The sequence below is a fragment of the Dendropsophus ebraccatus genome, chromosome 7 (genome assembly GCF_027789765.1).
Source record: "Dendropsophus ebraccatus isolate aDenEbr1 chromosome 7, aDenEbr1.pat, whole genome shotgun sequence".
Lineage (NCBI taxonomy): Eukaryota > Metazoa > Chordata > Amphibia > Anura > Hylidae > Dendropsophus > Dendropsophus ebraccatus.
In genome coordinates, this window is record NC_091460.1 from 77,163,227 (window position 1) to 77,184,528 (window position 21,302).

The window sequence follows — 21,302 nt, forward strand, 5'->3', positions numbered from 1 at the left end:
TTTGGTTTGGGGCCCCTTGGCTCGGTTCTGCTAGGTGGCAGGCCGCGGTCAATGGGGGAGGGATTGCCTTGGTGGGTAACCCTCACCCTCACTTTGGTTCCCTGGGAAAAGGAGGGCGTGATTTGTGTCGGGCCTCCCCATGTGTATTTAAGTTGTAATAAAATGCAGCATACGCTGCTAATCTTTGCCAAAATGTGTGTGTGTCTTATTTAATTTTGTATCATGTAAGTTTTAGCTAAGGGAGGGAGTGGAGTTAGCAGGTTCCCCCTTTAGATTACTGTGATCGATGGCTGGTCAGTTGTTTAGCTGTGTAAGATGGTATTACTCATTATTCGTTGCACTTTCTGGCCGGATAGGTGATTAGTATTCACAGATAAAGTTCCTAAGAGCAGAGCAAAAAAACTGTTCAGCCGAAGCTGGATGGTAATCAGCGTGTGATCTTCCAAACCCCATGCCGTGGCCACAGCACGCGATATCCGCCGTGGGTTTGTACAGGTGATTGGCCGCTCTTAGGCATAGGAGAATTCCCACCAGAGACGTAGCAAAATCGCAGTTAGAATTGCCTTGTAAAATGTATGATGGGAGTAGTTGTCCACCAAATTGTGCTAGACGCGTTTCGAAAAGCCTCTTTCCATCTTCAGTAGCGAAATCACGAAATTCAGGAGCGTTAATCATGACTCCCTTCTCAGATGGCCTGGGAATCACGGGACTTCCTGTGTGTAGACTCTTTGAAAAAAAGCTTTATATCACATTTACTGTTGATTTAGATTGTGAAAGTTATAACTACAGTGACACTTTAAAACAAGGCATTGCTATACTTACTGTATGTAGAAGATTTTGGCAGAACCAGCTGACCATTTAATGTATATGGGTGCCTTCCGACCCTCAGAAGGGTCAAGCATGTTGGATTTCAAGTACCCAAACCTCTTGTGTTCAGAAACAACTGTCTGCTTACCTCCCCTCTCCACATTCACAGCACATCGACATTTGCTGAGCTTAATATATGTCTGGGGTTAACAGCAGAAATAACTGATGGCCAAATGAACATATAGCCAAGATATATTGACTGTGTATGGGCACCTTTTTTTAATAACAAAGCTGTGGTCCTATAAGAAACGGAGCCTGGAGTTGGCTGCAGTAGAGATCGCAATCTTGACAGCTCTACAAGTGATCTGAAAGCAATCAGTCGAAGAGCAGGAAAGCGGCTTCTCGTTAGTTGATGGAATCTTTAGTGTGGGCGCTGAAATCTATTGCTATCAGCCGAACATCTGTGCAGCCGCAAACGGACAAATATTGGGTCATGTAAACGGACCCTCAGCTGGATAAGTTAATTGTGTATGAGAGACTCTAAAAGAGAAGATCAGTATTGCAATCTTACTTCATAATCATGGGCAGAACTACTGTCATAGAAGCCGCTATGGGGCCACCACATCAGGGGGCCTAGTTGCACCAGACCTGTAAGGTCCTTTCTTGGTTAGCCATTTTGGACTTGTGTTCTGACACAGACTGGCAAGGGTAGAGCTACCACTGGACAGACATTTTCCTCCTGTACTGCATCTCGTGATTATGCCACCTAGTGCTTGGTTGCACTGACCCCTGCTCCCACAATTGTGTTAGTGGGGTCTAAATAGAAGCCAGCATCAGACCAAAGGTCCTTAAAGCGCATTCCTGTCTCGGCTTGTTATCTCCTAGACATAGGCTGGAGGTCTGACCACCGTATCTATGATAGTTAGACTTTAAGAGTATAAGTAGCAAAATTAGGACTACAACTCCCAGAGTGTTTAGTCTGTCTGTGCAGCCCATACCCTAAACCCCTCTCTTCATGCTGAAGCACGGGGTGCACAGGTTCAACATATAGAGAGGCGGGATGCTGGGAGTGGTGGTTCTAGACACCATCTCCTTGCTGGGATATAGGGTATGAGTTTGTTCTCAGCCTAAACCCATTGTGTAGTACAGGGCACATCTTGCCATCCAGCCACTGCTCTCCTGCACATAAGCACCATAGGGCAAGGGGGGTTGGTTCAAGCTGTGTTATAATAACATTTTCTTTGTTGCCCATAACAGCTAATGAGAACTTAGGGGGAGATTTATCAAACATGGTGTAAAGTGAAACTGGCTCAGTTGCCCCTAGCAACCAATCAGATTCCACCTTTCATTCCTCACAGACTCTTTAGAAAATGAAAGTTGGAATCTGATTGGTTGCTAGGGGCAACTAAGCCAGTTTCACTTTCACCATGTTTGATAAATTTCCCCCTTAGTCTTTATTTGTCACATTGCTGTAGTAAAATAAAAGTTTAGCACTAAGGCTATGTTCACACAGCGTTTAACAGCATCCATTGCATAACAACGGACACTGTTAAATTGCCGGTAACTGGGCTGCATTCAGGACGTTTGACCTCTGTATCGGCTGCAGGAATGTTCTTTTTTTAACATTGACTTGTGGGCACCGTGGGGTGTGCCCGAAAATCAATTAACCATCCACTTTATTGTAATGTGCGGCCGCAGCTGCACTTTACATTTTGTGAACAGCTTTTATTTCCAGATGCTGTTCTTAAGAACGGGTGTTAAAATAATGATGTGTGGGGGCGTGGCTAGCCATGCAAGGAGAAGGCAGCATGGAGCAGGAGCTCCGTACCAGGCCTGAGCAATTAGGGGTTTATATCGCTTCTACAGGTTGCTGAAGAGACAGAAAACAAATAAGAAGGTGCTGCCAGCACCCCAGACCCCTCACACCCCGATTTCCAATTATTTCTCACCTCTCTCCAGCCTGCCCTCGGGCTGTGCACACAGGAGAGTAAACAGACCCGGCAGGGAGAGGCAGCACGCCGACCGATCACAGCTCCGGCCAGGGCCGGATCCAGGTTTTTGCAGGCCCTCGGGCAACAGAGCTTTAGGGGGCCCCTCATTTATCCACTATGCATGAACACTTGAGACAACACTAACATACACAAACACGCGTTACTGGCACAGACATTGACTGACTGACACTGACTGACAGTTTGACAGACACTGACACATTCAGACACTGACACACGGCACTTATAGCTCAGTATTCTCCATCTTCCTCTCTGCCAGGCTGATCTTCACACTGTAATGTTGAGGACCTTTGGGTCATGTGATCAGGTCCTTAACCTTTTCACCAAACTGTGCAGGTCCTGCTCCGTCTCCTGTGTGTTCTGGTGTTCGGGGCTCACCCTGCACTACAGTGAGTAGGCTGAGTATTAAAACACAGGGCCCCTCTCCTTCTCTGGGCCACTAGAGGCAGTGAGGGCCCCGGCACTTGCCCGGGTAAGCCCTGTGCTGACGCCGGCCCTGGCCCCGGCCACACGTGAGACCCCTGTGCCACAGTGTGGCCCTAGGAGCGGAAGTGAGCGGGGAACAGCGTGGCCCCTCAGGAAGTGAGCGGGGAACAGCGAGAGCCGTTGGGGGAGAGAGACGCCACACCGCTGCGCCAGGGACCGGCAGATCAGAGCAGTGGCTGTGGGACTGAGATGCAGCCGCGGGACCCAGACTCTAATCCGCAGACTGGTGAGGGACTGGTGAGGGAGCTATTTTCCCCACACGTGCCGCTCATTCCTCTCCACACCGCCAGCACCACAACCGGACACCGCTGCAAATTATAGCCTGGAGGCTCAATCACACAGCAGAATCCCTATATCTGTGGTGAGGAGACTGAGCATCTCACAGTCACACACAGCACCTGCGGCACCAATCTCCCGATTAACCCCTGCCTCCCCAGGTAGCCACACAGTGACTGCAACGCACATCCCCCCGGCCACAGAGGCTCTGCAGCCCCAAGCTTTGTCTGCCCGTGTCTCTCATAGTGGGCACGACCCAGAGACTCTCCATACCCCTGCCACCCGTGGGGTACTATATATAACCTCAGACACTCCTGGCCCTACTGCACGGCCCATGACAGACTATCCAGTGGCTCCAGGTCCACTTGCCACACGTTCACCGGCCTCCACAATGACTTCGCTGTCCTGTCCTGTCCTGGCCTGCTCCCAGCCTGTGTGGCAACCAAGACGGTAATGAATGATGAGGCTGGGACTTCCTCACACAGCCCCCAGTCACCACAAATGTCAACAGCATTGCCTCAAGGTGAAGCAGCTACCATCCTTAGTGCTCACCCAGAGCTGCAGGCCCTGTTAGCCTTTCTGCCCTCTAAACAAGATATTGAGACTATGGCGCTAGATTTAACCCTCCGTCACATACAATATTGGGTCTAACGAGTTCACATACAATGTGACAGGCGCAGGCTAGAAAAATACCTATAATATCTAATGTTTGCAATTTCAGTGCTCTAAAAGTGATCAGTGACCTTTATAGGGAGGTAATAAAAGAGACTACACATAATCAGGTGAAAAAAAAACATTTACTTAACATAAAACTAATAACTCTGAAATACAAACATTTCAAAACTCCCGACAAATAGTCCCCAGTTCGACTCCCCCCGTTCAAAAAACTCTACAAAGAAAATTTATAGAAACAAACTTAATTTTAGGGTACCTTAAGTACTATTAAACACATATTCAATCAGAATTAGTTCCTGAAGTTTCCCCAGAAAAATTACACTTGCAGAGCAAAGAGCAAGAATTCCACTTCATTTTTGCATGTGTCAGGCAGATTGCATTATGACATTTGTGACATTCATAATTAGAAAGCCTTCTGATTCCGCTTTCCGTGGTGCAGGTGGTGCATCTCCTTATTTTGGGAGGTGGTGCAGGTGGTGAATTTTCACTATCCTCTTCTGGGCGGAATCCTGAGCAGCACACTTTTTTTTTTAATCTGTCTTATTTCTATGAAATATCCTCACACTTTGTGCTATACATTCATAAAACAAGCTAAATAAATAATTGTGATGAATAAAAACATAAAATGCCAAGCTTATTGAGTGTGACGTGTTCACATACAATGAGCTTGAGAGATTAGCGCAGTTATATCTGTCCTCCTGAAGCTCTGCAATCCAACTGTGGTATGAGGTTTCACAGAGCTGCTAGAGACAGGAGACTACCTGGAGGGAGGGGATTTCCTCACAATCTGGTGAGGAAGGAGAAATGAAAGTAAAAGAGATGTGCCTGTCAGGCCTATTGTATGTGACGGAGGGTTAAAGACTGCTTGGAAACAAGACCTGGGAATAGTCAAAGCGGACATTTCCACTTTGCAGACTCAAGTGCATGACCTTGAAACCTTTCAATCTTCTGTCCAGCAGTCGCTTGCAGAAATGCAAACCCAGATTTCAACTCACTCTTCTCAACAACAGCAAATCTTTGCGCACATGGACAACCTCGAAAATCGCAACAAACAAAACAATATCCGGATCCGTGGCCTCCCCAAGGCGACACGTGCAGTGGATTTGCTTCCAACCTTTTTAGGCGTCTTCAACATGCTACTTGGCCGCTCACCAGAAACTCACATAGAAATCGACCGGGCTCATAGGGCTCTGAGGCCGCAAAGTGGTGATCCAACAAAAAAGCTCGCCTTCTCCCTGAAGTGGACTTCGATGGGGCCAAACTTCTATTCTTCCCGGACCGCAATATCACATACCGGTGGGGGTTCCCCTTCGCCTTGTTTGCCCGGAGCAATGATAAGACTGCGACCCTGCGCTTCCCAGCAGATCTGCCAACCTTCCTGCAGACCCTTAAGCTCCCCCATGTTATGCTACCGGAGTGGGAGGCGATCCTGCAAAATCCTATGGCGGCGGGATGGCAACCAGAAGCCTCTTCATCCCAGAATACCTACCGGTTCCAGCCCCCAAGGCCGCAGAGATCCAGGAGAAGACGAAGGAGGCAATATTATTGCACAAATCTCTACTGTGCCAAATTCTGGAGACGAGGACAGACTCTGAGGCGCGCTATGTCTTTCTGCGCTGCACAATAGCCAACCAACTCTATACGATAGCTAGTGTCTATGCTCCAAACCAAGGTCAGCAAACGTTCTTAGCTAAGACTTTGGATGACCTTAATGTCTTCAAACAAGGCCACCTGATTTTGTGTGGAGACTTGAATGCTCCGCTTGTGCCGTCACTGAACGTGTCCTCGGGCCTGTCCTCGTTTCCCTGCAGCAAACGTAACAAAATCAAAAAAGATCTTTATGCGATGCATCTTTGTGATAGCTGGTGACTGACCCACCCGGACACCCGCGACTACACACATTACTTCAATGTGCACCACACTTACAGTAGAATAGATTATATTTTCCTCCACCACCACTTGCTGGATAGGATAAGCTCAACTTCCATTGGCAATATCCTCCTCCCCGACCACGCACCTGTCCATTACAAACTCTCTCTACCCCAGGCCTCTGAAAAATCGTACACCTGGAGACTCAATGAGTCGCTGCTTAATGACTTGTTGTGTCTTGGGGAATTGAAAACGGCAATAAGCCGGTTTGCAACTGACCACAGTTCAGATACCAGCTCCCCGCAAATAAAGTGGGAAGCACTTAACCCCTTAGTGACCGCCGATACGGCTTTCTACGGTGGTCACTAATGGTCCTTATTCTGCTGCCATCAGCTTTTTACGGCGATGGCAGAGAATAAGGCTGCGGGGCCGGGACGGCCCCCACCCCATCCCCCCGGCTACCGGAGGTAGCTGAGGGGTTGGGGCAGTGTGTGGGGTCCGTCCCGGCCCCCCCCCCCTTACCGACGATCGCCGCTATTAACGTTATAGCGCCGGCCGTCGGTAAAGGAGATTACCGATGCCGCCGCCTCCTTTCATCTCCCCCCGCCGTGAATCTACGGCGGGGGGAGATGAAATAAGTGTCCCCCAGACCTCAGATCAGCCCCCCCTAGTAGGGCGATCACTAACCCCCCTCCCCCGGCGGCCATCATTTCCAAGATGGCCGCCGCCATCGCTGTGAACCGACTAATGTCGGTTCACAGCGATGTAAAAGTTAAAATGAATGAAAGCCCCATGCTCTCCGCCACCGGAGGTAGCGGAGAGCATGGGGCAGTCATCGGGGACCCCCCTGTTTGGTCCCGATACAAGCGATCAGCGGTATATACTATATACCGCTGATCGCTTGTACCATGTGCTCCTGGCACTTTTTATCCCCTGTCACCATGAATGATTGGTGACAGGGGATAAAAAGTGATGTCCCCCCACCCCCCAAGTCGCCCCCCACCCCCCCTGTCACCCCTGTCCCCCAGTCACCCCCCCTTCCCCATATACTCACCGGATCCACGGAGCTCCTTCCTCCTCGACGTCCTGGCTGGTTATGAAGTGCGCATGCGCTTCACAACCAGCCAACTCTGAAAATTTAAAGTGACAGAGACCAATTTGGTCTCTGTCACTGAACTATGATTACTGAGATAGGAAATATCACAGTAATCATAGTAATACAGTGAAAATGAATATGTAAAGTAGAAAAAGTGACAAACATACAAAAAAATAAAACACACACTTTTTATTATAGTAATAATTGCAGTTTACTCCCAAATTACCCCTAACCCCTCCCCAGATTACCCGTAACCACCGCACGTTGCCCGTAACCACCGCACGTTGCCCGTAACCACCGCACGTTGCCCGTAACCACCGCACGTTGCCCGTAACCACCGCACGTTGCCCGTAACCACCACAAATTGCCAGTGACCCCCTCCCGATTGCCCGTAACCACCCCAAATTACATGTACCCACCCCAGATTACCTATAAGCACTTCAGTTTATCAGTAACAATCCCAGATTGTCTGTAACCCTTCCAGGTTGCACATAACCCCCCAGGTTCCCCGTAATCATGCCAGATTACATGTAACCCCCCCCCCAGATTGCACGTAACCACCGCGCGTTGCCTCTGACCACGCCACGATGCCTCTGACCACGCCACGATTCCTCTGACCACCGCACGTCGCCTCTGACCACCGCACGTCGCCTCTGACCACCGCACGTCGCCTCTGACCACCGCACGTCGCCTCTGACCACCGCACGTCGCCTCTGACCACGCCACGACGCCTCTGACCACCCCAAATTGCCAATGACCCCCTCCAGATTGCGGTGCCCATGCCAGATAACAGGTATCCACCCCAGATTGCCTATAAGAACTTCAGTTTATCCGTAACCACCCCACATTGCCCGTAACCACCCCACGTTGCCCGTAACCACCCCAGATTGTCAGTAAGCACTGCAGGTTGCCCGTAACCACCCCACATTGCCCGTAACCACCCCAGATTGTCTGTAAGCACTGCAGGTTGCCCGTAACCACCCCACGTTGCCCGTAACCACCCCAGATTGTCTGTAAGCACTGCAGGTTGCCCGTAACCACCCCACGTTGCACCGTATCCACCCCAGATTGTCTGTAAGCACTGCAGGTTGCCCGTAACCACCCCACATTTCCTGTAACCATCCCAGATTGTCTGTAAACACAGCAGATTGCCCGTAACCAGCCCACGTTGCCTGTAACCAGCCCACGTTGCCTGTAACCAGCCAACGTTGCCTGTAACCAGCCCACGTTGCCTGTAACCACTTACTTACTTACTGGTTCTATATTGGTGGGCCCCAAGGATCATTCCCTTTGGTGGGCCCCAGGTACCCCAGTCCGACACTGGCAGTGTTAATAGGGCAACACCGCATCTTCTGGTGCTTTGTACTTTTATTGAACCGATAAAAACAATATCAAGGGACGGAGAGCGTCTGCGAGCACATACAGCGATGGCCCATTGTGTGCCCATCCGGCATTTTGTCAAGAGCGCGCAAGACTCATCTGCAATCAGAGTCACTGGCTGACAGCTGAGCGAGCACGAGCAATTTTAAGGAACTTTTTTTTTCTGTAGAAGGTTTTATTTTTTTAAAAGCCATCAAATAATATAAAAGTTATGCAAGTTGCATATTGTTTTAATTGTACTGACTTGAGGAACATGTATAACATGTCAGTTTTTCCATAGGACAAACAGCGTAAAAAAGAAAAAACTTCACAGCGCATATAATTTTTTTCTGGTTTCGCAGCATATTTTATGCAAAAACTAAGTCTGCCATTGCAAACGCAAAAACTAAAATTGGCTCCGTCCTTAAGAGGTTAAAACATCCATGTGGGTTGTGCAATATGAGAGGACGCCAGGACCTTACTGATTGCAATTGAAGTGACAGCTGTTTCACACAGGAGCTGTGCTTCTATTCCTACTAGCCGTAGTTCTACTAGCATGGCTCCCGTGCGAAACATACATGATTTCAAGAAAGAAAGAAAGGAAAGTAGATGGTGGTTCCCACACATATGCAACAGAAAATAGAGCAACTAAATAAAAATTGTAATCCAAATTTTTATGCTGATAATCACCTCCAAAACAACAGCAATGTAAAAGCACTTAAAAAAGTTATTTGTGATAGCTGGGGGGGAGGTGACTGCCTAGAAACTCCACCAACAGGGATGGGTCGGTGTACTAAGTGGGCCAATCCATGAACAGCTTAAAGGGGTTGGCCACTTTATAATAAAATTGCTCAGTGTACAGTTTTAGTAAGTGTACTCACTGTATATACTGACAGCAGCTTCCTGTGTACCTCATAGAGCTAATATCACACTCCCCTCATCCAGGCTGGGCTGCCCTACTCTGTGGTGTTTTGGTCCATAAGATTGCTTACATGGAGGAGCATGTGACCAGGCCCCGCCCCCCAGTGTCCACCACTGAGCCTGTATATGTCTATGGAGAACACAGTGGACAGGGCATGGTCACATGCTCCTCCATGTCAGACATTTTGTGGACTGAAACAAAACAGAGCAGGGCAGCCCAGCCTGGTGAAGGGGAGTCTGATTTTAGCTCTATGAGGTACACAGTGAGCTGCTGTCAGTATATACATTTAGCACACTTACTAATACTTTGTACTGACCTTTTTTTACTATAAAGTGGCCAACCCCTTTAACAGACGGTTTTCCCCAGCACAGCACCCTCCCTGCACTTACCAACATAGTAAAGGCCCTATTCCACGGAAACGATTATCAGCCGTATTCAGCCAATATCGGCTGTTACGGCCAATAATCTTCCCGTGGAATAGAAGGCAACGATCAGCAGACATCGTTCATGCCGGCTGATCGTTGCAGTCGTTTGTTTTTCAACATGTTGAAAAACAAACGACTGATACAGCAACGATCTTCTGCCGTCGCTCTGTGGAATAGGAGCATCGGCAGCAGATGCTGCTGTATGCTATGGGCTGCCCAGACAATCTAGCGATCACCCAGGCAGCCCCCCTGCAGCTCCCTCACAGCTCCCCCCCAACCCTCCCCGGACTTACCCGCTCGCTGCCGCGTGGAATAGCAGCAAAAGCGAGCGGGGAACAAGGAATCCCAGAAATGCAGACAGAGCTTAGTGGTGGACAGGAATCTTAGGTGCAGGGGTCCTGCCATCTCCTGCTTGCCTATTACAAGGTTCATCAGTCAACAACAATAAAAGCAGATGAGAATAGCAATGTATGTAGTGTATCCTGCTGACTGATATGTGTAGTGAGTGTGCTAGATGTATTGTAGTATATGATCATTGTATTTTTTTTTTTTTTTATTTCTATGATACCAGCCCTTTTTTTTTGGGTGCCTTGCTTAGTCTGGCCTCTCCCCATGGACCTGTCTGGCACGGTTGACCCCGCCAGGAGTACTACTCCCGCCAGCTTAGCTCAATGGATCACCAAGGCACGCAAGCTCCCCCACCACGTCATAAATGTCCATCATCCCTATATGTGCCCATAATGTGTAAGGAAATGGCATCAGTGTATAACCACTAGGAGGCGCCACACCCAGCAGCAGAGGATTGCAGGGAGCAGTGCTATATTATAGTCGGCATGTTCGGTGACATTTTATTTTTTATTTGTCAAAAATTGGTAAATTATTTTAGCTTTTAGTTGACATACAGTATTTGGTAAAATGAATGCATCTTTTATGTTTATAAAGAAATCCACACATCCTCCATCCATTACTAGAATCTCCTTGTTGCCAACAGCAACCAATCACAGCACAGCTTTTGTATTGAGCACTTAAAAAATGAAAGCCACGCTCTGATTGGTTTCTATGAAGAACAAAGGCAGTTTTATGAGTTTTCCTCATTATATTCAGTTTGTTCCTTCCTGGTCAGAAACCAGCATTTATGAGGGAGCCCCTCCACCCTAACCCCATTACCCACCCCAACCCTTAATTTACCTGTCTTTACTGTAATGTGCTATAATATAATCTATAATTTGCTATAACATGACATTAGAGGTTTTTGTACAAAATTGCTGTCAAGATCTATTGCTTGTTAGAGCAAATCATCAGTTTTTTGCTGTTTAACAATAGTTCCCTTTCTTTAAGTACTGTGCAAAAATATAGTCAAAATTACATTGCACAACAGAAAGTATTTTATGCTGGTAAAAGCTTGAAATGTCTCTGACAAATTATCTGGCTTACTGCCACCTTTAAACATATTGGTCGCTGAAAATAAGGATTGCTGCCTGACATTTCTGGCAAGATGTATTAGGCCCAAATGTGTAATTCAAACTACAAGCTGAGTTTTTAATTTATAGTGCCGGTGAAATAAACAAGTAGCAGGTTAAAATCATAGGCAGACATGCCGAACACTTCCTAATTATTGTAGCCCATTTCAAAGTACTCCTTTACTAGTATTAACATAAAATAAATATGTATTATGAGACATTTACTGCCCTTTTTACATTTACTGGCTGCCAATATAAATATAAATTCTGAATTATTAGTCAGCCTGTAACAGAACGCTGCAGTGCAGAAAGAAGGGAAGCGAGAAATTGGCAGATCACCACAAGAAATAGGAAAACTTTGAATAATTAGCTGCTGCTCAAGAAGTGTCCTTCTTCAGAACCTGCTAGGTTATATTAGTCCTGGTTCAAACGTGAGACATACAAACTTATAATACCTGGCACAGCCATCTTTCAGCAAGATTGGATAACCTACTGTGCTGGCTTATTGGCATAAAAAAGTGGTAAATTTGTGACCTTTTTCTACTCACCAGAAAAATGGTAGGGGACAGTAGGCCAGGCTTAGCTGCAGGGTTTGCTTTTTATAATTTAACAGCAGAAACTAGAGTAAATAGAAATGTACACCAGCTTATATCTTCTGTAGTTTTCAATTTGTGGTGCATGGAAAGGCAAAAATGGGCCTGACTTAAGAGGTTCGCACCTCTCCGTAAGTTTGTTGCACTTTAATCTACTGGCGCTCTGTTTAAGATGTGCAAATGAAACAGAAGTCTGAGTTTGGGATCCTAAAGAAATATAAGCGACTCCTGGTGCAAGAATGTGTAGATGAGAAAAACAGCTAATCCATATGCCTAGGCATGGCAGCAAAGAAACTGGAATATGTGATTTGTTTTTGCTTCTCTCTTTGAGATTTGGTCTAACTAACTGCCTTACTAAATCACACAAATTAAATAGACAGCAGCAGTATTAGACTGCAGTACCCAGGGTTCACCAGTGAAATATATCCTGGGGACCCATTAATGGAGAACCAGTAAGAAGCTGTATGCTGACCCGCTTCCATTCTCGATACAACTGTATATGTGCCCACAACTCCATTTTAGTTACACTACAACTCTCAGAATATACAAAAAATTTGCTGGGAGTTGTAGTTTCCCAGAGGACAACCTTTTAGTAAATGGCAGTACCATAAATAGATAAAGTGATGGTTGTGTAGAGGCTCCTAGTGGCTGCAATCTGTGCTTCATAACCATCAGCCCTGAGAGTTCATCAATAAATGTTTCTAAAATGCCAGCAGTTATCAATGGGGTTGTCTGTTCATTTGTACTTCGATTCCCAGCACTTCCTGTGATTCACAATCTTCTCTGGTCAGAGCCTCTTACGCTTTCTTTTCTTCCGCATCTGGCCCAACCATCATGAAGACTTCTCCAGACGACTCCTCTTTGCAGAAATGTTTAGGCATCATCCTCAGCTCACAAACCTCTCATCTGTATTTCTCTACACAGTAACTGTGCCCTCTTTGTGTCTCCATGTAGTATTTAAGCCCAATGTCGGCCCTTAAATAGTACTTAGGCCCCCTGTATGCCCTTCCATAGTAGAAAGGCCACCGTAAGTGCCCTTATATAGTAAAAATACTGCCACCATATAGAAAACAGGCCCTGTCTCTTTATTCATATAGTAGTTATGCCCCTCTGTGTCTTCATATAGTAGATGATATTCTCTGTGCATCTATATAGTAGCTGGGCCCCTATGTGCATCTATATAAAAGATAGGCCCAGCCTATGGATCGATAAAGTAATTAGACCCCACTTTGCCTCCATGTAGTATATTTGCCCTCTGTGCCTCTATATATAGTATTAAGGCCTTCATTGTACATGCCAAGATATATATTAATATCTAATGGTTAATATAGACATTTAGAATTGCAAAACTGCTATAGAAAAAAAATGGGGGGGGGGGGAGTCAGTGGGTCTTATAAAGCGAATGTGCCACCGCCAAGTTTAAATAGACGCAGCTCTTGCCTCTCCCCCCACAGAGGACAGTGCCACTGAGCTGTCTGAGCCCCAGGACCGCAAGCGTCGCAAACATCCTCTAGCCTCGTCCTCAGCCGTCCACTGATCATTCACCTGCTAATGGTGCTCCTCCATGCCGCGTCCTCCAGCCTTGGCCAGCTGCCACACAGCTGATGCAGGGGCTGGCAGCCAAGACTTGCACAGCTGCTGCCTCTCCCCACCACAGGGCACATCTTCGCCCTTCAGCATAAGCACTGGGGGGTGCCCTACAGCCTCGAGTGAATGCCGCCTTCCTCACGCCGTCACCCACTGATGCAGTGGCGCAAAATTTAAAAAGCCGCCTCTCCTGCGGCTCTCCCACCGCCACAAGGGACAACAATGCTGGCCTGTGCCCAAGGGAGCCTTCCACAGGGTGAAGCTGAAGAAGAGAAGTGTCAGCTGAAGCAGCTTCTACAGGAGAGGGTGAGTGAATGTCCTGCACCCGCTGCTTCAGCTGACACTTGTCATGTCCCATATCTGTGCGCTGTCTCTTTCCTCTTGCTGACCTGAGGTGCAGCACTAACCCAGCATAAGTGACCCCCTGTATCAGGTTGTTCTGGGAGCAGTGGTGCCAGGGAGTTAACTCTCAAAGAGCTGTAGCCTTTTACAGCTCATTAAGGGGTTAACTCTCTGGCACCACTGCTCCAGGAACAACCTGATACATTGTGTATACTACACAGCTGTAACTGCAGTTTAGCTCCTATTCACTTAAATAGGAGCTGAACTGCAGTTAAATATCACCACCACTACACAATGAAACAAACTTCCTTCACTGAGTAGTGTGACATTAAACAGCTTTTTCCTATTTTTCCTCCTCTAAAACCTAGGTGCGTCTTATCATCAGGTGCGTCTTATAAAGCCAAAAATGCGGTATATCTTTTGAGCATACCATTTGATCCATCATTTCCACTCTATGGGATATTTAGGCAGAGATCAGATGAATCACACATGCCCAGTGTGTAGGCTTAAAGTGTAACTGTCATTTAAATGTCCCTTTTCAGAAATTAATAAATATCAATACTATAAGCGATTTTAGGAAACTCTGTAATAGGTTTTATTAAGCAAAGTAGTTTATTTCTGTACTAAAAAAGCTGTATCAATTGCTTTCATTGGTATATCTATAAAGAAGGCTTGTGTGAAGGTCTGGGAGTAAAATGATCATAGATGTCCTAGGGATTGGATGTGGATGAAGAGGCCTGTTATTCCCAGTTTCCCCTGGCCAATGTTGGCAAGAATTAAGAAGTTGTCACTGCTACAAAGAAACAAAGCTACATTTATGTTTCTTGCTCAGTCAAGTAAGCCCACTCCCCCATCCCAGCACTTCTCTTTGGCCCCATCACTAGCACTGTACCTCATTCTGCACACATTAAAGCAGCTCTATCTACTGAGAGGTCTAAGCAACATACAGGAGCTTAATAGCAGGAACAGGTAAGGTCTGCATTCAAAAATGCTAAGACTACCTTGTCATAGAAAAGAATGTGAGGTTTATTAATGTAGCTAAGCTGAACTGTGGAAACAATTGAGCAAAATGTTGTGCTTTGTGATGCATTTATCTGCACAATTTTCTATATTGTCCTTATTCCTATTTATAATGTATGTTACATTATATTGTATGATGTTTATCCCACAATGAGCCTTTTACAATATTTTATCAATTATGCTATTGTTTCAAAGGATTTATAAAACCCAATGCAGTCTCCATTCATTTTAGTGTGAGCTGAGCTGCAGTAACTAGGTATGGCCACTACACAATAATGGAGTCAAGGCTTCTGTCTCCATTCTTTTTTTTTTTAATCAGATAATTTTTATTACATGTTTTCACACACACACACACACACACACAGAGGTGTTGGAAAACGGCAACTTTCAAAACACACAAAGAAATAAAAAATACAAAGGTACAGGAGAAAACCATACTTTGCAATAAAAAAAGGTGTACATAAGGGGCCTGTTACTCAATCTTCCGGCTGTAATGTAATGTTCCATAATTAAATCAAATGTTTAGTTAAAAAATTATTTCCATATTTCCTCTGAACCAGAGGCCTTCCTTTGGTGAGTTCAAGCTGTGACACCAATGTATGACCACTGTGAGGAGGCAATTACAGTCTTGATGCTAAAATGTATAAACTGTAGCTATGAATATAGGAAACACAATTCTTGTAAAACCCAATGCCTATAGGCAGCCCTGTAGCGAAGGCGCCAGGAGTAACTCCAGCCAAAGTCAATATTGGATGTGCAAGTACATTTCCACTCTCAATATTCACGCATGAATCTATGAACTGCATCACTGTATGGCATGTTTATGTATACACTGTATGAGACCAGTATTTAGGAACAGTAAGAAACTTTGTAGTGAAAACCTCATTAATGCAGATGATACAAGATTTGCATTAGTTGGATATTTTACCACCTTTATTGTGATAATTGAGATTATTATGTGCATACTATATGGCATTATTAGGCATAGCATTATTCTTTAGGGATAGACTAATACTGCAATTCGGTTACTGTGTGGCAGTCATACGTAGAGGCTGTTTGACAGATTTTCTTAATATGAATGAATATACTGCCCTCTTTTGGAAGATACATTTGTGTAATAAATGACAATAAATATAGGATACTGCCAATCACAATTCTGACAAACTTGGGATGCTGTGTAAATAAAAACACAATGATCTCATAGATCCATATTTTATTCACAGTAGAATACACAGTAGAGCACATATGAGAGCCGGAGTGAGTGCCAGGGCAGACTGTATGCCGGCGGGTGCAGACTGCAACCATTACACTCTGGTCTGCATTCAGTTTGTTACTGTTGGAATGGACACAGTGATGCAATAGGTCCACACACTGAATATTGTATGTCTACAGGCACCAACCACTGGAACCCATACATACACAATGTGATAGCCAATTTATGATTTATTTACAATATTGAATAAACATTCAATAAAAAGGGTTCTTTTCAAAGTAAGAACATTAATGTGCTAGACAAATGGAACACAATATTCATTGTGTAGACAAGGGGTCAGAGCCAGTCCAATTTCAATACAGCTATTTTATCCTATTTAAGTTATTGCACTCATGTAAGAGAAACATATAATACACTTTTATGTGAATGTTAATTCTTGGAAAAAACATAATTTTCAGAAAGTGTATCTTGGAATGGAAATGAGCCGTTGACGTATTTTACATATACGTAATTCATTAACTTTCTCCCCCTGTCTCATGCAGTTTAGTGCACACTGTACACATGGGATTTTTAAGGAGTGAGAACAGATCCCTGTCTGGCACTTTTTAAGGTGTAGAATGAATATTATGCCTGGTTTTATATGGCTTTTTAATGTTTTCCGCTCTAGTTTAGTTAACAAGAAGATGAATGGAATTATGTTTCTGCATATGGGGGCTGGGTTCACACTATGTATATTTCAGGCAGTATTTGGTCCTCATGTCAGGTCCTCATAGCAACCAAAACCAGGAGTGGATTGAAAACACAGAAAGGCTCTGTTCACACAATGTTGAAATTGAGTGGATGGCCGCCATATAACGGTAAATAACGGCCATTATTTCAATACCACAGCCGTTGTTTTAAAATAACAGCAAATATTTGCCATTAAATGATGGCCATCCACTCAATTACAACATTATGTGAACATAGCATTCCTGTGTTTTCAATCCACTCCTGGTTTTGGTTGCTATACAGCCTCACAAATACAGCCTCAAATATACGTAGTGTGAACCTAGCCCCCGGGTACAAACCCACACAGCGTATACACAGCAGATACGCAACAAATACGCAGCAAATACGCAGCAGATGTGAAGGTGAAGATTTGATGCTGTGTTCAGTTATTTAGATCTAATCTGCTGCGTATTTGCTGCGTATTTGCTGCGTATTTGCTGCGTATCGCAGCAGTAAATGCGCTGCTTATACGGTGTGTGGGTTTATACCCTAAAGCAAAAAGTACACTCTTATCATTCACTTTTAAGGATATGATTAATCCAATTATCTGTAGCTGCTTCTCTGCAAATATCAGTGGTCGGTGGTGTGTAGTCTCCACTACCACAGGTCCACAATCTGTGTTTTTTCCATTGCATGAATATGTTTACAACTAATATGAAGAAAATTTGTGATATATGTTGGCAATATGTGAGAAACATATGGCAGCATCCAATTCATACCACATCATATTCTTCAGTGGTATTTATGCTGTCAAACACAAAGAAAAATCTGATGTACCCATTGTACATCAATGAGATCTGTCAGGATTCATTCAAAAGGTTTCAACATAGACCTGTCAAAGCTACATGTCTCTATTAGGAAAAGAAAGCATGATACAGATCTAAAACCTTATCACTTTGAGTTACTTATCTCACTCATACTTACAGATCTCAAGTTACAGAACTCATAGGTACAGATCTCACTCATACTTCTTATGTCTCCGTTCACAATTTTGGTTTATTTAGCTTTCCCCATTACTGCTTCTTTCTTCTTCCTCTTTTTGTTTTTGAATAGCACAGTTCTAAAGCTAGGATTCATGGGGCCCAATAGTAATAAAAAAAACTGTATGGGCCTCATAAATCTTGTACTGGCTCCCCACCCCCCACATACTCACCTGGCCTCCACGCAGTCCATGTTCTTTCATTCTCCCAGACTCCCGGCGCTTGAGTGACATCACATTAGTGCTGGGGAGCTGGGAGAACGAAGGAACGATGCGACTATGATGAGTATGTGTGTGTGTGTGTGATGCCTGCGGGTGATAGGTGCTGCTGCGATCTGCTTCCCTGCTGCTGGGTTGCTGTCCGTCGTATACTATGTAGGCAGACCATGCTTCGCTAAGGGGGGGTTGTGGGCCCCGTAGCAGTTGCACGGTCTGCTTTCATGGTTGCTACACCACTGCCTGAAGGTGCAGCATCTGTCCATTATAGTCCATTGCTGTTGTGTAGCAGACTGAAGCTGCACAACACTTTACTAAGTGGCTCAAGACCTCCAGAAGTCTTTATGTGACCCCCTCAGATGGTCGTTACCGACACTTCCTGATGACTTTCTAGTGCACTGGTAGTGTGGGTCACAACCATCTGGGGGTCACGTAAAGACCTCTGGAGGGTCTCAGGCCACTTACTAAAGTGACACAGCAGGCGCAGCAGCAGCAACAAATTGGTGGAGCTCTGCTGCAACTGCTATGTCGATAAGCAGACATCTTTCTTCATTGGCCCTCACTTACTGAGTGTAAGAAAGAGCCAATAAAAATAGTTGGTGTCTGTATGTGCCAATTGTGTCAGTATGTGGCAGTTGAAAAAAACGGAAGCACAGCAGCACAGACAGAAAAAATAGCAGATGGGTGCACGTCTCGCCAACTGGGCTCCGGACTGGCCCCTGCTCTCTTCTTAGTATGCCAGTCAATACAGGTCCCTCTGAGAGTGGTGTGTGCAAGAGACAATTAACACGGCTCTTCCCCTCATGTGACCTTTTCTGTCATCCCTCCTCTTAGTTAGTACTGACTGCAGTGTGTGCTGTGCAAAGTATCAGCAAATACTGTACATATACATGGGGATATGAAGTATCAAAGGATAGCAAATAGAAGCAAAGGACATAAGGAGTAAGGATGGCTTTAACAGCAGTGTACCGGAGGACAGAAGAATCAACACAGTATACAGGAGTATAGAGGCAGTATACAGAAGGACAGAAGAATAGGTGCTATATACAGAAGTATAGAGGCACAGTAAAGGTGGGTCCACACTGAGGAATCCGCGCTGAAAAGTTCCGGCGGATTCTGTCGCTCGTCCCGCTCGAGGCCGTGTGCATCTCCGCCTGTGGAATAGACTCCATTCTATGCATTACGTCATTCGTGGAAAGAATTGACATTTTTTGGCGGACGGCAGAATCCGCCCGGCCATAGAATGGAGTTAATGAGATAGGCGGAAATGTGTGCATCAGAATGCGCTGGACCTTCTACTGAGGATTGGTGTATATTTTGTTCCAATATCTTGCAACTGATTTATTAAAATGTAGCACTGCCATCGTGAATTTAAAAAAGTTGCAACAAATGCACAAGCATATTCACTTAGTATTGACCAGATATAAGTCGCAAATGATAATCCTGGATTATGTAAATTTTTAGGTAAACAGGCAGATTAAAAAAAAAGTTGCATCTAAAAAATATATATTCGCCCGTCAAATATTAGTTCATAATAGAATTTAGAGCAAAAATGGGTGAAAAATCTAATTATTCACCTACAGGTAAAAATAGGCCCAAAGCCCTTGATGAGTTTCCCCCACTGAATACAAAAAGACATATGTATAAAGTCAATTTACAGGACAGATGTCAAGTACAGCTGAAAAGCAGAATAGACAACATAGGCCAGACCGAATACTTTGTGTCATAGTTGCACCATATACTACTATTTTGGTTATTTTCTGGTTTTGAATACTTATATTGTTCTCTGTGATGTTGCAGGGACTTACTTTTGTAAGTACTATTATAACTCACTCAATTAGAAAAGTATCGGCTCAGAAAGTAGTAGTGGGGAACTCTGTTCTAGTGTGTAGTGTTGATTTTATGTTTGGGCTAGTGGTTCTATTGCATTATACAGCATTGTTTCTTGCACACATCTGTATTCAGGATGTAAGTCCCAGCCTGACTGCGGGACTGATAACCCAAATTGACATCTGTGTAACAGTTGCTGGATAGGTAGAGCTGTGGAGACATACTTCACAGAAAGTTACAGGGGACAAATCAAATATACATTGAGATACATTTTTGTTACTGACATTACTCCGCTCTGCACCTAAAGAAAGATTAATATAAGGGTAGCTTCACACGTACCGGATTCGCCGCGGATTTCACGCTGCGAGTTTCCAGCAAAATTCGCTGCAAATCCATGTAGTTCAATGGGGTTACATACCCGTGGCGGAATTTTCATTCTGCTGCGAGTACGTAACCTGGCCCCTTTAAACCCCGCCACCCGCAGCTCGCAGTATACATTATCTGCTGGGCGCCAGGGCTGCATGTGAGGCTCCCAGCTCCCGTCAGTCCTGCTCAACCAATCAGTGCTGTCGTGCACTGATTGGTTGAGCGGGACTGACGGGTGAAAATATTGATATTACTATAGAGGGGGTGCAAGGAGAGCCATTAACTATGAGGGAGAACACAGCAGGCCATCTTTTATAGGGGGTACTACACAGGAAGCAATCTACTGTAAGTATAGGGGGACTGCACAGGAGGACATATACTATAGGGGGGCTACACAGGGGGACATGTAATATAGGGGACTACACTGAGGGCCATCTACAATAGGGAGATTACACAGGAGGCCATCTACGATAAGAGGACTACACAGGGGGCCATTGACTATTAGAGGACTTCACATGGAGCTATCTACTATAAGGGGACTACACAGGGGGCCCATCTAATATAGAGGCACTACACAAAGGGCCATCTACTATAGGGGGATGGAACAGAGGGGTCCATCTACTATATGGAGATTGCACAGACACTATATGAAAACTACTATATGAAAACTGCACAGGGGAACATTTATTATATGGGGAATGCAGGTAGAGGGCCACCTACCATATGTAGACTTCACAGAAGGAGGCCTTTTTTTCTAGTGGTTTTCCTTGTTTCTCCTTATGACATGGGTTTGGTCATGCTCATTGGTGTGAGGGGGTGCGGGGCAGAGGTTGGGTGGACAGCCCGGAGCCCAGGATACATTTAATCCAAGACAAGGTGCATGGCTTCAGATGCTACGTTGTGCACCAAAACTTGCACTAAAATGTTGTCTAAAAGGGCAGACTAGATGGACCTGGTGGTCTTTTACTGCCGACAATCTTCTATGTTTCTATGTTTTAAAACAT

At 45.2% G+C, this 21,302-nt stretch overlaps 1 protein-coding gene across 1 annotated transcript in view; it reads left to right on the forward strand.

Moving 5' to 3' along the window:
• Positions 1–9,712: 9,712 nt before the first annotated feature.
• The window catches only part of SCRG1 (stimulator of chondrogenesis 1), a 42,763-nt gene continuing 31,173 nt past the window's right edge, over positions 9,713–21,302 (forward strand). The window contains exon 1 of the mRNA XM_069977809.1: positions 9,713–9,754. Within this exon, the coding sequence (XP_069833910.1) occupies positions 9,750–9,754 (5 nt within the window). The 5' untranslated portion in view covers positions 9,713–9,749. The remainder of the gene's footprint in view (positions 9,755–21,302) is intronic.